Source organism: Sciurus carolinensis, chromosome 14 (genome assembly GCF_902686445.1).
Source record: "Sciurus carolinensis chromosome 14, mSciCar1.2, whole genome shotgun sequence".
In the NCBI taxonomy this organism is placed as follows: domain Eukaryota; kingdom Metazoa; phylum Chordata; class Mammalia; order Rodentia; family Sciuridae; genus Sciurus; species Sciurus carolinensis.
This window is the reverse complement of record NC_062226.1, coordinates 71,607,528-71,625,296: the sequence shown is the minus strand read 5'-3', so window position 1 is coordinate 71,625,296 and position 17,769 is coordinate 71,607,528. Positions and strand designations below refer to the sequence as shown.

Here is a 17,769-nt window from a genome sequence, read left to right as displayed (position 1 = left end):
CACAGGCTAAATATCTTCTCTTTACAAAGCTTACGGAAATGATAAAAGGGAGAACTAATAGAAATAGAGGTAAGGTGAGTATGATTTCAATCTGTTAGGAAGTAGATGTTCACTTTCAAAACACTTTCCTCTTCTGGATGGATGAGGACGAGATCAGAGTTGCCTATTTTAGATGCCAATCCTGGGATTTGGTTGAGGGGTAGGATTAGGGTTAGAGGTACATTTAGTGAATAAGAGTTAAGCACAGTGTGGACGTGTCATGACTAGACACAGGTCACACACACACATAGCTACTCCCAATCTGGTCGTGCCAGCAAACAGATTTTCTTGCTCAGACACAATAAACAACAAACAAGTCAAACAAGCAAAAACCGCCAAAGCAACCAACAGTCCTAGCAAACATTATTCGGTATGCACACTCTACCAACATCATCTGCCTACCAAACCGTGGGTTCCTGAAAAGGCCTCCTGATGTGGTAGGAAGGACTGAGCTGCTGGTTTTCCACTTTTGCTTCTCAATGATATTTTAAGATGAGCTTTGGCCCAGGTCATCTCTGATTCTCCCCCGACACATTGGAACTGTGCAAAGACAAAGGCAAGTGTGTCTGTATTTTAAGCCTTTTTGATAACCAGCTACAGAACAGTCGTTTGAGTCAGCAACAGGATAATCTAAATCTGAGGCTAAGATGACTCAAATGTCTAGATGAGCTGTTTTTTGTGTGGTCCTATGTGCTAACACCTGGCACTGACTTTATAACTGAGACTCTCAGCCTCAGCAATATCAGCATTTTGGGCAGGGTAATACTTTGTCATGGGGTGCTGTCCCTGACATGTAGTATGTTTACCATCATCCCTGGCCAATACCTACTGGATACCTGTAGTACTCTTCCTCCAGGTATGACAACTAAAATGTTCCCAGATGTTGCTTAACATCCCCTTATAAGATAAAAAAGCCACTAGTTTAAAAGCTACTACTTTAAAGTGTAGTCTCAAAAGAGGATCAGTGATTAGGAAAATACAAATATTACATTTATATTTAGTAAAGTAAAACTTCAAATGTATTAATGTTTCAAAAAAAGAGAATGTATGGGATAATATAGCCTACTAAAAGAAAAAAAAATGTTCCACCACCCCTCAACGGAAACATGCCAAACTCACTTCTATTTCTACATTTTATACAGATCTACATTATTTTTACCTTGCAGAAAACAGCATAGTGGTGACAAGCACGGACCTTGGAGTGAGACAGCCTGGGTGGGAATCCCATCTGTGCCTCTTTGTATTGTGTAACATCAAACAAGTCACTTTCCCATTCTGTCCACAGTTTCCTTAAGACGGAGATAATAATATACTTACTTTGTAGGGTTTAATGAAGATGAAATGTGTTGCAGTAGGGGAAGTGCTTAGACCTGAAAGAACCACGCCAATGTGACTACTGTTATTCCTAAACTAGCCACATTCCAAAGTGATAGACGATCAACGTTGTAGTCATCTATCCATCAACAATAATGACAGTATCTTTCGTTGAGCACTTACTATGTATGAGGCAATGTTTCCAGTGCTTTCTAAATACTCTCCCTAATCCATACAATTTTATCGAGATATAATTTGCACCATCATCTCATACATATATCTGTCCTTGCTCTTACATTATGCTTCATCAATTTTCACAACGTAGGACAGGGCCAAGTCCAGCCCACTGCCCCTTATTGTAGCCTGCAAACTAACAATTGTTCTACATCTTTAATTATTTTATGGTGCTGAGGATGGAACCCAGAACCTCGTGCATACTCGGCAGCTATTCCATCCCTGAGCTACACTCATGTCCCTGTTTTGTTTTGGTTTGTTTTTTACATTTTTAAAGGGTTGAAATAAGAATACATTGTGAAACTTGAAAGTTACGTGAAATTCAAATGTCAGTGTCCACAAAGATTTATTGAAACCCAAAGTCACCTATTTACTTGTAGAGCCTAGCTGCTCTTATGCTCTAACAATAAAATTGATTACTGATGATAAAAGCCTCTTGACCAGCAAAGCCATAAGAGTTACCTGTCTGACTCTTTGTCAAAAATGTTTGCAGACTCCTGATCTAGAGCACAAAAGAAATCAGTAGAAATAATTGTGTCAGGAATGTTCTATCGCTTGTATGAATGTACCTCTCTGATCCTTCCAAGGGGTCTTTTTCTCTTTCTTGATCTGCATCCTATTTTATAGTAATTTTAGTTTTGTGATCCCCTTGTCCCCACTCACTCATGTCAGGCAATTGTTAGCCAAGAATGCTTTTGAATTACAACTATCCTAGCTTGGCCTCACTTTGGGATCACCTGGACAGATTTTTAAACACTGGTCTTCGGAGCTTTGGCACCATTGGTGTTGGGTACAGCCTGGTCACTGGGATATTGCAGAGCTCCCAAGTGATTGTCATGGTCAGCAGGGGCTGAGAACCGCTGACCCAGAAAATGAAGAGTTAGTTTTTTAAACTAAACACATTTCTAAAATATCCATGATGAGAAGGGATTGTGTTAGAAATGCCAACACCTCACCCCATCATAAACCCACTAAATCAGCTCTCCAGGCAAGACCCTGAGAGGCTACCTGTGTTTAGTGAATGCTGCAGGTGCATTAATGCTTAGGGAAGCTCGAGACACACTGCTTTGCCTACATCCTTTGCAGCACCCAGGGAAGATAACTCTTTTGAAGGGTGGGACCTGAGCACCCGGCTCCCTTGTACATGGCTGACTGGGTTAGCCTCAGCAAACCTATCAAACCGGATTCCCCAGTTGTGTCCAGTTGTGTTTATACAATTGCCAGGAATCTATGTCCACATGTTGACAAAGGCCAGGTCTCAAGAAAGTGAATGGAGAGAGGTGTGCCAGTTTTTAAGTCCCCAGGGATGCTTCACAATAAAATTCAGCTTCAGATTAAAGGTCCCATTGGCTTTGGACTGGGTTCTCTATAAGAGTATTTCTCACTCTAATTTCCAAAAGCTTCCCTTCCTACTCTCCCAAGGTGCTGAAAGGAAGGACACATCTTACTTCCCCACAACCCCATTTGCTTGTCACACACAATTCCCAAGGAGCAGCTTAGGTCCTCTTCTGTTACAAAACAAAGGGAGCCAGGGACCCATCTGGCTCCCAGACCATGTCTTGGTTGAGAGCCTGTTTGAAAGATCCAGCTAAAGAGGATTCAAATCCAAGGTATGCAGTGACCACAGGTCAGTGGACATGACATGCACCCAAAGTCTCTCCCACAGTGACAGGTTGTGGCCTGGAGGGCAGGCAGGTTGGGTGATTTAGACAAGATGAAGAACATGAGCTGGGATTTAAATCTAAGTCTTGGTGACTTTGCTGTCCACCTGTCTTGCACCAGAGACACTAGCCATGTTTTCAGAGGACACACGCAAAGTCACTTAAGTACTAAGCTGCAGGTAGGAGTGGGTGCATTGTGTAACTGGACCTACAAGTGACAAGAGAAGATAACCCTTTGGAATGTTTTACAGCAAATTGGGTAAAATGATGAAGCCAGGGAAGTTAATGAAATTCATTTCACTGAGAAGCAATAAAATTTGATTCAACAAAGAGAAGGAAGCAACCAGGAAAAGAGAAGGATTTCAAGTCAGAAGGTGTCAAGAGTGTCTTGTAAGAATTTTAACCACTGAATTCCTTTCTTTGCATTGTGTAAAATACATACTCACAGAAACTGTGGAATGAATGCCAATGCATTATGATGGTAAATCAAAATCATGTGAACTAAATCAGATTGTGAACTAAGTCAGATTGTGAACTAATTTTTTTTCAGGACTGGGTATTGAACCCAGTGTTTCTCACATGCTAAGCAACCACTAAATTGTACCTTATCCCTTGAACTAATTTTTAAACAGCAGCCTACATGATTTTAAGAAACTTTCTGAAAAAATTTTCATAATTTGCTAATGATCCTGAAGGTGGCAAGGCATAGAGACCTAGTCATGGATAAAGATGACAGTCACAGTGTTGGGGGTGAAAAGTCAATCACTTGGGTGGAAAGTAAGCTCAGAGGACACTTGGTATCTGCATAACTATCCGTGGTAATCACATTGCTTTCATTCATGATATTGTGTAACTCTGACATATTTTCTCCTTTAAGATATGCAAGTGGGGATTGGAGGGCCACTGAGTATGTAGCTTAGTGGTAGAGCGCTTGCCTAGCATGCTCAAGGCCCAGGGTTCAATCCCCAGCACCACACACACCTAGACACACAGAGAGGTATGTTTGCAAATGTTTGGTCAATCTAATAAGATATCAGAAATACCCTTGATTCATATTAAGAATCTATTTATTCACTTACCAGAAAGAGAGAGAGAGAGAGAGAGAGAAAGAGGAAGAGACCCTTTGGGTAGATAAGGCAGCATCTCCCCAGATCCCCAGTATACCTCCCAACCAGGCTGCAGCTTCCTCCACCTTCCAAGCTCCCTCCATGTCCCAAAGTTACACACTCTCTCCAGAACTCTGGAGGCCCCAATCCTCTTGCCCACACTGTGTCCTATTCTTTGCTCTATGGTGGTCTTGGAAGAGTGTGAGGCCTGTGAACTAAGGAGCTCTGAGTTCCTACTCACAGCCCCTGAGGCCAGTAAGTGCCTTGCTTGACTTGAGGCCTTGCCTATTAAGGTTTTGCTTCCTTGCCATTTCCCTTAGGGTGAGTTTTCTCTTGCAAGGCCCCGAGCAGCTTTCTATCACTCCATGCACCTTGACACTGCTGAATCCTCCAGGGACAGGTACCATCTTGAACCCTGAGGAGTTTTTCCTGATATTCATCAATTCAGTCAGTTACATCAGAATTCACCCTCAAGGTGTGAGAGCCCAGGATGAAATCTCTCTCTAGTCCACAGCGGGCCACACAGACCCACGCCTTTCTGTGTATTGTCTTCTCTCACCTCGTTTCAAAGAAGTAGACACCAAAAACAAACATTCTAGCTGGGCACAGTGGCACATGCCTGCAGTTCCAACACTCTGGAACCTGAAGCAGGAGGATCACTCGAACCCAGGAGTTCAAGACCCTCCTAAGCAACATAGCAAGACCCTGTTTCAAAAAAACAAACAAGCTGAAATATTTCAGCTGGGATAGAGCAAGGAGGTAGTACAATGGAAAACAGGAAAAACCTTCCCAGGTCACTGACAAGCTGAATACTTTAAAGTATGAGAAAAAAGGAAAATATTAACTCAAGAGAATTGAAGTGGGGTCTTGAGATAAAGTCTGGACTAGTTTCATGTTGGTTTGACCAATTTGCAGGTATGGTATGTGTCTTCCTTTCCTTCTCATGGACATTATTTAACTGCCTAGTGTAGGCAAAACTCCACTATGCAGCATAGTTCAGGAACCTAAGGTCTGAGCCTGAGCAAGAGCAATCCTCACAGACAAGGTTCCCTTTTTTTTTTTTTTTTTTTTTTTTTTTTGCTAGGAAGATATGAGAAACCAGGTCATTGCAAAACAAAAATGGTGCATAGTGACATACACATACCAGTACTGAGTCCCCAGAGACACATGGAAGGGTCAGGAGGAAGACTCATATTAAACTTATTTCAAATACTGTAGTCTTTTTAAAAGTTCTTTTGGTCGTTTAAAGTTTTTAAGTTCATTTTCATGAATTCTCTGTCCTGTTTGCTGACCTTGTTCTGTCCTGCTGTCTGGTGCCCTTGCCCGAGTCCAGGGCTCCTGGGCCTCAGTGGCCAGAGCACTATATTGTATTTCCTTGCAGCTGGCGTATATCGGATACCTGATGCTCTTCAACTATATCGTGTTAGTGAAGATGGAGCGCTGGCCTTCAACCCAGGAATGGATTGTCATTTCCTATATTTTCACCCTGGGAATAGAAAAGATGAGAGAGGTAACTGCTTTCATAAAAGAAAACATAAGAGCAAGAGTTATATTTGTGGATGGAGGGGAGAAGGGGATGCTGGGGATCCAAATTAAGCCAGAATCTATCTTCTAATGCTGCTAAGGGCTGTTTCTTGCCACCTGTGACACATCTAGGGAGGCTTCACTGGCTGATGTTTACTGGGTTGTCACTCCATGACTGCTTGGATGTAGTCTATTTTCTGCTCACGAAGCTTTTGTCCCAAGGAATCCTCTAGTTGTCTTCCACATCATTTACACCTCTCTTTACTTATCCCTCTAATCATGACTTTTCATATTTGGCTCTTTTTAATTCCCATTTCAATCACTTTCTTCCAGGCTCTTTGGACACAGTCCACCCATACCACTGTCATTTCTCCAAATGTGCTTCAGCAGTTCTAGGAGGGGCTCTGCTCTCGTTCATTTATTTAATTTAGTCTCCAGTTGACTCCTTGTCAACATTTGTCATGCACCTGCTGGGCACCAGCCTTTCTACCACCCCTAGGGATCACCAAAGCCAACTGCACACAGTTTCGATCCCTTTTTTTATCCCCACATCCTTATGACCTAAAGGGAGTTGTTGAAATGCCACACTTATATGATATTTTTGAACTCAAAAGACAACCTATCAGACAATGGATGCTACCAAAAAATGATAAATGAAGCCATGAGAGATCATGGAGGAAACTTAGATGCATATTACTAAGTGGGGAAAGAAAGACTACATGTTTCCAACTATATGACATTCTGGCAAAACCATGGAGACAGTAAAAACATCAGTGGTTGCCAGGGGTTGCAAAGAGGAGAATGAATAGGTGAAGCACCCAGGCTGTTTAGGGCAGTAAAAATAGTCTGTGTGATACTGTCATGGTAGAGGCATGTCATTATACATTGGTCCAAATCCATAGAATGTACAACACCTAGGGAGAGCCTTAGTGGAAGGAACAGACTCCCAGCGATGTCATGTGTCACTCTCAGTTCATCTGTTACAGCACAAGCTCTCCTCTGGTGGGGGGTGTCGATAGTAGAGGAAGCTATGTGTGTGTAGGGAGAGGGCGTCCATGGGAAATCTCTGTACCATGCTCTCAATTTTGTTGCTCTAAAAAATAATATATTTCATTAAAAAAATAAATAAATAAAGCTCTAGATTCCAAGTGCTTCCAAAATACATGTGGTCAAGCAAAAGTCCACAAGAGGGCTCTGCAGCCCTGCTCAGCTGTTTCACCAGAAGAAACCACAGGGAAGGCAGGCTTGTGAGGTAGGTGATGCAGGCTTGTGAGGTGATACTCGGCGGGGGTACTTTTCTGGAGAAAGGCTCCTGTCACATCCATCACACCTCCGTGAGCTCAAAAACAATCCTGGTTTCTGTACTTCAGTGGATGGATGGACACCCTTGAAAAAAGGATTCCTACAATTCCCAGACCCGCCCTGGCTTTCCTCACCAAAACATGTTCAAAAGGACTTGCCTTCTTGAATTTCAGCACAAGAATGTTCTCCTCCAGAGAAAGCATGCAGTGTCGATTAGATGCATTTGTATTGGGATCATAAAAAGTTTTTTTCTCTGTATTCAGAAGCTTTCTCTTGGGTTTTTAAACCGGGAGACAATCTAATTGTAACTAAAATTTCCCCATCCCGAGAACCTAGGGCAAGGTGTATTAGTTGCATTTTATATAGGACTGGATTAAGTTAAAAACAAACAAAAGCAATGGAGTGCCCTCTCTTGTTCCGGCCAATTGTCCACACTGAGGTCCTCCAGTTCACAGTCTTCTGCTTCTTGACAAATGTTGTGGATTTCCCATTTAAACTGAAGAGCAGCAATAAGTTTGCTCAGATCTTTGTGTGGCTCTGAGAACTGAGCTGTCACTTCGGGGGACCCAGTGGCTGTGCAGTGCCAGCTGGCGCTCTTGCAACAACACATATTCCTTCCCCACCACAGGCAGAAGCGGGAGAGACTGGAGCCTGGAGATTGGAGTCTCTCCAGGGACTAGGCTGGAAGAAGACAGGGAGCAGTCTGTACTCCATGGACTGTTCTGGTAGAGACTGCCAAGCGGGCGGCCTGCCAGGACCTTCCGGGCCTGGCTCTCCGTTTCTCCCCAGGCAGCGTGTCATGGCAGGAGGGCAGGGTTTCCGAGCTGAGGTCGGGAGGGGGTCAGCGGAAGAGTCGTGGCTCCTGAGGAAGCTGTGGGGAGCCAGGCAGTGACCATCTTACTGTCTGACCTTTCCCTCTGCAGCCTGGTGAGGTTGCCCCTCACCCCTTGTCCTTGTCCTGAACTCAATAAAGAGATGTTCCACTAACCAAGGGGAAGAGGACCCCCCAGACACCCGCCTGGGGAGCTCAGACGCAAGATCCTGGAAACGTGGAAAAGTTTGCACTTCCGTGCCTCCCAAGGGATAAACAAGGACAGCTCTGTGGTTTCACATGCTGCCCGCCCATTCCCAACACCACATACTTCTGCCTGTAGTCACCAGGCAAGCCATGGTAATCCCTTAATAGAGTGGCACTGTTTACAGCACGGCTTTGTAGACGTTATCTCATTCCAGTCCTCCTCCCCACAACTCTGTGAGGTCAATGGCACAGCTATGATGACGTCCCCACTCTACAGGTCTGGGAACCAAGGCTTGGGGTAGTAAGCAATTTTTTTTTTTTTTTAAATCCCATAACTAGAGAGGAGGGCTAGGTCTGAAACCTGTCAGACCATCTCAAGACTCGTTACTCTGCAGGGTCCAAGGATACCAAGGAAGGTCCCTGATGGGGAGACTCTTGAACCTTGACCTTTCACTCCTGCTTCAGCCCGAGCTGTTTTGCTTTTACCTCTTTTTTTAATGTTGTAGGACACCAGGAAAAAAAATGTTTTCCCTACTTAAAAATTATACTATATAACTCCATTTTTAGCAGTTTGAGCAAAAGGTTAGAAAATCTCTAGGGCATTGCCCATCCTCCCTCCTCCTCTTCTTCACACACACACACACACACACACATACACACACACACACAGATGTTTGCCTAGTTGAGATGGAGCTGAGGGTGAGAAATAACCAGGACAATGGCAGCAATCCTGATGAGTACAACAGTGGCTCTCAGACTACGGTCACCCGTAGGACATATTAGAAAGGTAGATCCTCTGTCCCACCCCAAGCCTCCTGCAGCAAGAACTTGGAGGTGGGTCCAGCCTTCTGTGTTTCAAGCAGCCTTGTAGGTGATTTTGAGGCACACTAAAATTCAAGAATCCCTGGGCTAGGGATCAGAGAAGGAACACTACAGAGAAGGAGGATCCAGGCTACCAGGTGACTCTTAATATCTTGTTCAGCCTTCCAAACGCCAGCCTTGATTTATTAAACATCCCTTTCTTAGTATTTCAGACCAGGGTTAACCATTATAATGGATATGAGGATTCAAGCAACTAACTGTGGATATTGACTGTCCCCAGTCTTTTCTCTCCTCTCCTTTGAGAGTTCCTGAGTGGGAGAAAGGGTAGGTCATAGTGAAGAAATAGAAATCTCAGTAGTAAACATAAGAGAATCACGAGAGTGACCCAGTGTGCATTTCCTAGAGCCCATGTGTGGCAGTCCCTCTCAGCTTAAAGTAAATTGAGAATTCTACCCAGCACATAAAATATGTAAAAGACAGGAGAATTGCTGTCAGGTACCTATGCAACTCTCTATTGACAAATATTTATTGAGTGTCCATTATGTAACAGGCCTAGAATACAAAGGCTCTACTCTCAGAGCTTACAATCTAGTGAAGAGCAGATGGATAGATGGATGGATGAATAGATGGGCAGACACATGTTCAACATATATATATACAGGCACAGAGAAGATAATTTCATAGTGAGAAAGACTTCGAAAAATTCAATAGGGCAATATATTAGAGAGTGACTTGGAGACATAGAGTCTACTGCAGTTAGAATGGTCAATAAAAAAGTCTTCCTAAGAAGGGGACATTAAAGAGAGACCTTGAGGTGAAGAGGAGCCAAACATGTAATATTTTGGGTGAAGAAAGTGCCCAACAGAAGGAATAAGTTCAAATGTCCTGAACATGGGATGGAACTTCTATGCTTAAGAGCAAGCCAATAATATAGCTGCAGGGTAGAGAGGAGGGGGCATGTGGCATGAAATGAAGCCACAGTAAGGAGTTTGTGATTTTCTCTAATGTAATGGAAGCCATCAAAAATTTTAAGTATGCAACTATCATAATTTGCTTTAGTTTCTGTTGTTGTTCATTTGTTTCTCAAGTTTCCCCTTTAAAAAAAAACAATAAGGTATAATTAACCTGTTACATCTACCAAAGGTGCAGCTTGATGAGTTTTTTGCCTGCACAAATAGGCAACCATGTAATCACCATTCAGATCATGGCTTAGGTTTTTAAAGATCAGAGAATGGATTCCAGTCTGGTAGGCAATAACAACAACAGGGATGCCAGTTAGAAGCTTGCCACGATCATGTGTGAGATGTAAGGGGACTTAGATGTAATGGGAAATGGAGGTAATGAGAAGTGGATGGTCAGGTCGTACTTAGAAGTGACAGGACTGGTTGATGCAAAGGAAGAGTGAAGGAGTGCTCCTAAGAGAGTAGCTGGAGTAATTCAATATGGCGGAGCTGTTTACTAAGATGGAGGAAGATTTTGCAGAGACAATTTATGGTGTACTAGAACTAATGTTATAGCAAAACCCCAAAGGATTAAACTTACAGCTTTTATCTGCTTCTGGACTATTTGCATCTGAATCACTTAAGCTTAGCTCAGTTGTACGTTGATAGCATGCAAGCATTCAAGTAGACACAGGTAGAAAGAACAAGCTGCTGATGTTAGCTAACAGACCAAGCATGTTCCAGCTGAGCTGGAAATTTAGAAACCACACTTAACTCCACTCTTCTTTTGCCTTGTAGATTCTGATGTCAGAGCCAGGCAAGTTGCTGCAGAAAGTGAAGGTATGGCTGCAGGAATACTGGAATGTCACGGACCTCATAGCCATCCTTCTGTTCTCTGTTGGAATGATCCTTCGTCTTCAAGACCAGCCCTTTAGGAGTGATGGAAGAGTTATCTATTGTGTGAACATCATTTATTGGTATATCCGATTACTAGACATCTTTGGAGTGAACAAGTACCTGGGCCCATATGTAATGATGATTGGAAAAATGGTAAGCAGGGCTCTCTAATTCCATGTTTTAAGTTCTCAGAGGAAGAGTTATAATAATAGGAAGAGGACTATAATTCTTTTGGACCTGCTATCAAGGTCTGCAGGAGATGGCCCCAGGGGTGTTTTACTTTAATTTTTTTACCCAGTACTGGGGGTTGAACCCAGTGCTCTACCACGAAGCTGTATTCCCAATTCTTTTTATTTTTTATTTTGAGACAGGGTCTTATTAAGTTGCCTAGACTGGCCTCAAACTTATTATTCTCTTGTCTCAACCTCTTGAGTCACTGGGATTACAGTCATGCACCACCAAGCCTGGCAGGGTGGTTTTTTTGTTTTGTTTTGTTTTGCTTTGTTTTTGGGGTTTTATTGTTTTTTAATTCCCGTTAAGTGTTTGGGAGTTTGACTATATCTATATACAAAAACTGAGGGATTTAATTATCAGCCGTTTATAAACTGTGAAATACACCAAGATGATCTATGTCATGCCAGGTACTAGCCTAGGAGTTGAATGTTCAAAGAGGTTCTTTCTATGAAATTAAAATTGAGAGAAAGAGAAGTAATTAATACACAGTGTGAGGATGTTGTAATAGATGTGCATAAAGTACAAAAAGAATATAGGTCAGAAAAGCATTCATATGAAAGTTATGTTGTAGCTGAGTCACAAATTTTTAACAGATATTTTAAGATTTTTTAATGCTTTTTAAAAAAGTTATAGAAAGATGCCTTTCTCTACATAAAAGGAAGAAAAAATAGCATGTTTGAGTTGAGTTCATCAGAGTAAAAAAATAGCATGTTTGAGTTGAGTTCATCTGAGTTCGAATTGAATACCATGCATTGTGTGTTTTCTTACACTGCTAGGAAATGATGTCTGTTTAAAAACACAAACAAAAAAAAGACCAAAATGATTCACCTACTTATCCAAATCTTTAAAGAAAGAATCCCAAATGGAAGAAACTAATAGGCTCCCTCACAAATAGCCAAGGACTGGGTCCCATACTTCTAACCACACACCAGCTTCCAGACTTTTTCCACAAAGACTGAGCCACACAATGCTGAGGTGGAAATCTGGGAGTGCCTGAGTGAATTGGCTCCTTCCCCACACTCCCTAGAGGGAGAGTCAGAACCTGAAGCCCAGAGACACCAGGCGCTTTATAAGCTCCTCCACTTCTGTGTATCCTGTTTCCCCTTTATAGGCTATACATGGGAAAGCTAAGTACATCCATCCTACCTATGTGGACACCTCTTAATGAGAAACCTTTTTACTAATAATCTTCACTTTTATTGCATGAGCTATTGAAACCATCAAGTGGTCAATAGGGTTCTCTTTCTTGGGAGGGAGGGTGGGTACTGGATTTGAACCCAGGAGGTGGTACTTTACCACTGAGCTACATCCCCAGAACTTTTATTTATTTATTTATTTATTTATTTATTTTTGGTGCTGGGATTGAACCCAGGGCCTTGTGCATATGAGGCAAGCACTCTACCAACTGGGCTATATCCCCAGTCCCTGAACTTTTACTGTTTTGATGAATCTTTATTTAACTTATTTATTTATAAGCAGTGTTGAGAATTGAACCCAGTGCCTCACACATGCTCGGCAAGCGCTCTACCACTGAGCTACAACCCCAGCCCCATTCCCAGAATTTTTACTTTTTATTTTGAGATAAAGTCTCACTATATGGCCCAGGCTGGCTTTTAAATTGCCATCCTCCTGCCTCAGCTTCCAAAATTGATAGGATTACAAGCAAGTTCCACCACACCCAGCTAATAGATGTACTTTTTCAATAGATATCCTTCTTCATTACCACTCAAGTTTCACTATATACATCATTGCCAACTCAATATTTATCAAACATCTGTGTGTGTGACTCTACTAAAATGAGTCTTACATAACCAAAGCTCTTCCAACAAAAATCACTTATAAACTCTTGCAAGAATTTGAATTCAAAATGAATTGAGTAGGAGACCTTAAGCAATGTACTTAACCTCTTTGAGATTCAGTTTACTCATTTCTCAAGTAGTAATGAATAATGAATGCACGTCTTGTAGGGTTGTTGTGACGGTTAAAAGTACATGTTAAGTGGCCATCGTGTCTGGCTCATAGTTTGATGGTTGATAAATTGTATCTGCTATCACAATGTTTATATTGTGTTTTTAAAGTACAATGAAAAAAGGAAATATCAGTGAGCATCATTATTCTGCTATAAATCTAACTTTGGTACATAAGCTTGGTATTTGTAATATCAGCCATATTTAGGGCAAATATCTCCAAACCATTCTAGGGAGAAAAATTTTGAATTCTCAAACTGGAGTTACTCACTCAAAATTGAACCCCAATTCAGTTGAGTATTTTTTGACTAGAAAAAAAAGTGTATATTATTCTATTATCCCACCTGTTTTATTGCCTTTTTTGTACTTTAACCATGAATTTGAGATTGGGTGAGAATATCTATCTGAAGGCAGATTCTACGGGTGGGGCTTAGGAGAGCAGATCTGTGGATCCACCCCCCCGCCCCCCAATTTATACATGGGTGAGTGGGTGAATTTCCATGACATAGAGGACAAACTTTTACAGAATTCTCAAATGAATCGTTACGTGGGCCCAGTGAGAGTGAAGGACTTGTAACAGCTATAAAATGAGGCCAAGTTTTCTCCACCTCGATGCTCTTGATATTCTGGGCTAGGTAATTCTTTCTTTTAGGGCACCGTCCTGTATATCACAGGTCCAGCGCTAACTGTGGCCTCTGCTCATTAGATGCCAGCACACAAGTTCTAACAACAGAAGTGTTTCCAAACATTGGCAAGCATCTCCTGAGGGACAGAATTACCCACTGCTGAGAAGTACTGCACTAGGGGATTATTTATTCTGATTGGTTGGTTTTCTGATGGTCACCTTATCTTAACAATTAAAATCTGCAAAAACCCAAACTGACCAAATATATTACTTTTAAAAGTCTAGATGGTGTTTAAAGACTTGAAATAACTAAAAGTATACTAATGCAGTAAAATTATGTTAAAATCCTCATCTGTCATTTTAATAATGGCATAATTATCCCCAGTTTTGACTAGAATGAAATCTTACTAAGGAATGAGCAAGAGGAATGTACTGCATTTTCTCTACCTGCTAACTTATGAATGACTTCATTTATCAGTCAAGAATAAGTAGAAAATGAGACTATTTGGGGACTTTGCTTCTCTTTCATGGAAATTTTAAGATAATTAGTTCAATAATTGAGTCATTGATCCAGAAAGAGATAAAATATGCTATAGAATTTGTGAGGGAGCCAGATGGACTGCCAAGCTGGAAGTGGAACAAAATATTCCCAGAGGTGTTTACATAGAAAGCCCCTCAACATTAGAGAGCCCCTTTTCAATAATAAACAGCCAGGTACTCACTGTGCCCTGAGGATTAGAGACAGACATCTGATGAGATTCTTGGACACAGGATGACCAGGTATCTATTTTGAAATTGGTTCTGTTTGTCTTTGCATTGTAGAAGAATCCAGTGCACCAAGTGCTAACAACACAGAAAACCCCAATCTCCAGTATAATTCCATATGATCTATAGGTCCAGGATTGCCTGAAATCCTGACCCATTCCTTGCCTTCGTAATCCACTTATCAAGGCAATTCTCTAAGACAGGTCTCAGCTCACTTATATAATGCAGGACAAAAACAGCATTTGCAGCTACCCTTTACTATGTGCCAGATAAATGAGACATGTCTTCATCATTACACCCCAAGAAATAGGTCTGAGTATTCTCATTTTTAGCAATACAATAAACTGAGATTCAGCAAGGGACAGTGACAGGATTCCAGCTCTTGACCCCACAGCCTGACTTCCTTCCATCCCTAATAATAATCCATTAATACTAACTGAGAACTCACCGCATTGTGTTCACATGTTATCATATTTAATTCTTGCAACAATAAAATACATTTTTAGTGTTATTATTGTCCTCATTTTAAAAATTAAAAAACAAGATTAAGCAACTTGCACCAGGCCACTTAGCAATCCTTTTTTGTCTTCTTTCTTCTTCGTTTTTTTTTTTTTAACGATCAAGAAAATGGCCAGAAAATTTTTATTTTCTTTTCCTGGAATCATCTTTAACTTTTTGTTGTATTTTTATCCACTTAGCATTTTTTACTAATAAAGCCAAGGTGAAAACCCAGGTTGTCTGTCACCGGAGAAAATGTGTGGAATCATGGGAGTACATACCCTCCTGTGTTGAGCACGCTGAAAGATATTTTTAAGAATAGTACAAAATTGCCCAATAAATATTCTTGCAAATTAAAAAAAAAAAAAAAAAAGAATAGTACAAAATCGAGCTGAGGATATAACTCAGTTGTTAGAGTGCTTGCCTAGGGTGCACAAGGCCCTGAGTTCAATACCCAGCACCACCACCAAAAAAAAAATAGTATGAAATCTTAACATTGAAATGATTGACTGATTTAGCTTTACAAACACAAGAAGTCATCCCTGCGCTCATTAATAGTACTCAGATTCTGATATTTGTATGGATGTGAAGACTTTGAACTATAGGAAGTGAAGCATTTTGAGAATGTGTCTTCTCTGGTTGTTTTGACCCTCTGGAGAGATATCAGAATCAATCTGAGTGAAAACAATAGTGAGAAATTAAATTAGTACAGTTTCTGTATTTACTGGCTGAGTTTTCTTGGGTCAAACAAGTTCCTAAATCTCATGAGTACACACCATCCTCTCCCACCCATCTTTTAATTAATGTAAATAAACATAACACAAAAGACTCATGTGTGCTTTTTCATTGATAGAACTTCTTATAAATAAGTGATGAAAGAATTTTACAAAATAAAGAGAGTAGATGAAAAACAGACCCAGGTTTCCTCTAAAATGGTTTCAACACAGCCAGCTTGCTCACACAGGGAGCTCTGAGTCCGTTAAACAGTTCAAGGAATAACTAACGAGCACATATCTATGAGGACAATGAAAAATTTAAAAATGAATGTCAAAATTTGGAGAGATTTTGATTTTGTTTCAATGTGGGAGATGGCTTTTGGCTTTTGAAGTTGCCTTGAAAGTTGATTAATTGATCTAAAATATACTGAGACCCCAATGTCCTAAGGCATACAAGAATGTTTGAATTCCAGCAACATGTATCAAGGAATATACTCTTTCACAACAAAAGTTTCAAACTCATTTAGAGGCAAAGGGTATAACTCAGTGCTAGAACACCTGCCTAGCATGCATTAGGCCCTAGGTTCAATCCTCAGCACCAAAGAAAAAATAAAAAAGGATTGGTTGGCCTATCTTATGTCACAGGCCTACTTCTCATCTCCCATCACATTGCCAGCAGGTGAAGCATCTTGATTGACGACCTCACCTGGGAAACAAATGCGTGGAAACTTTTCTAAAAGAAGGAGATAATGGGTTCTGGCCTGGCCAAATCAATAGTTATTGCATTCTCATCTGTTTTGGGTAATAAAAGGAAAGCAATTTGGCATTTGAGAAGCAGATCCCAAATAACATATATCACGGAAATAAACAAGGAAGGAAGAAGAATGAGAGATAACATTGTACTAAAATTCAGTAGGAGGATTTTATAAACATATCAAAGAGAAAATGCATCATTGCAGCAGTAGGTACCTGTCTAGGTCATTAGACCCCATGGTTCTAATGCCAGGAAAACACCATCCATAACTAGTAAGGTACCTGCAGGAGGAGTATAGGAAAACTGGTTCTCTGAGAGACTTGTTTGTGGTAAAATATCACACAATGGAATGTGGTCACAAGAATATGATAGATATTTGGTTTGTCTTGGCTTTATTTACAAGAAATTATTTTCATGAACTTTCAAACTCTTTGTCAGCCTTTCAAAACTGAGAAAGGGAATTTGCTACGTTGCATTAGTTCTTGAAAGACTTCGACTACCTCGATTCCAATTTTGCTAAGAGACCCAAAGAGGACATCCCCACCCCCTACCAACCCCAGAGAGCAGAGAAAAAGTTCATACAGAATTAACAGAAACCCTTCTTCTTTGTGATACAACTATGACTCCCTTACCTAGACTCGATTATGTCCCAGAGAAAGCAATGAAAGGCAAAGGTGCTCCATTCGGTGTGTACTTTTTAAAAAAAAAAATGTTTTTTGAGTTACTGACAAGATTCTGTAGATTTTGGCCTCAACAAGCCAGCTGTCCTCTTATTTGGACACAATTCCCTATCAAAACATCTCTTACCAGCAGTCTGGAACGTGACTGTCCTTCACAGATTTTCCTCAACATGAGCATTCACAGGAACATTCAATCACATAGGGTTTCTTTTGTCTCTTCCTCTGCTTCTTCACTCTTCCAGATGATAGACATGATGTACTTTGTCATCATTATGCTGGTGGTGCTGATGAGCTTTGGGGTCGCCAGACAAGCCATCCTCTTTCCCAATGAGGAGCCATCATGGAAACTGGCCAAGAACATCTTCTACATGCCCTACTGGATGATTTATGGGGAAGTGTTTGCAGACCAGATAGACCGTAAGCAAGTTTATGATTCTCATACACCAAAGTCAGGTATTTAACTTCAATTGGGTCGTGTCTCTTCCAAGTTCATCTGTTTGTTCTCAATAAATGGCTCAAGATAGAGGACTGATTCCTAGCTTGTTATCTTGGTGGAAAAAAAATTACAGAAGGTGAAAATACAATTTTAGCAAAAGTAGTCCTTGGGTATATTTTCAGGTATGTCTTTCTGTGACACAAATTGACATCTGGTATACTAAATTGAATCCAAAA

The 17,769-nt window shown here is 41.0% G+C and overlaps 1 protein-coding gene across 17 annotated transcripts in view; it reads left to right on the top strand.

Moving 5' to 3' along the window:
- Trpm3 (transient receptor potential cation channel subfamily M member 3) overlaps positions 1 to 17,769 on the top strand; it is a 522,169-nt gene that overhangs the window by 446,331 nt on the left and 58,069 nt on the right. For 9 of the 17 annotated variants that reach the window (XM_047523938.1, XM_047523937.1, XM_047523933.1 and 6 more), the window contains 3 exons: positions 5,736 to 5,864; positions 10,760 to 11,011; positions 17,340 to 17,550. In XM_047523938.1, the coding sequence (XP_047379894.1) occupies positions 5,736 to 5,864; positions 10,760 to 11,011; positions 17,340 to 17,550 (592 nt within the window). The remainder of the gene's footprint in view (positions 1 to 5,735; positions 5,865 to 10,759; positions 11,012 to 17,339; positions 17,551 to 17,769) is intronic. The other 8 variants (XM_047523941.1, XM_047523940.1, XM_047523939.1 and 5 more) reach the window with 1 other exon arrangement.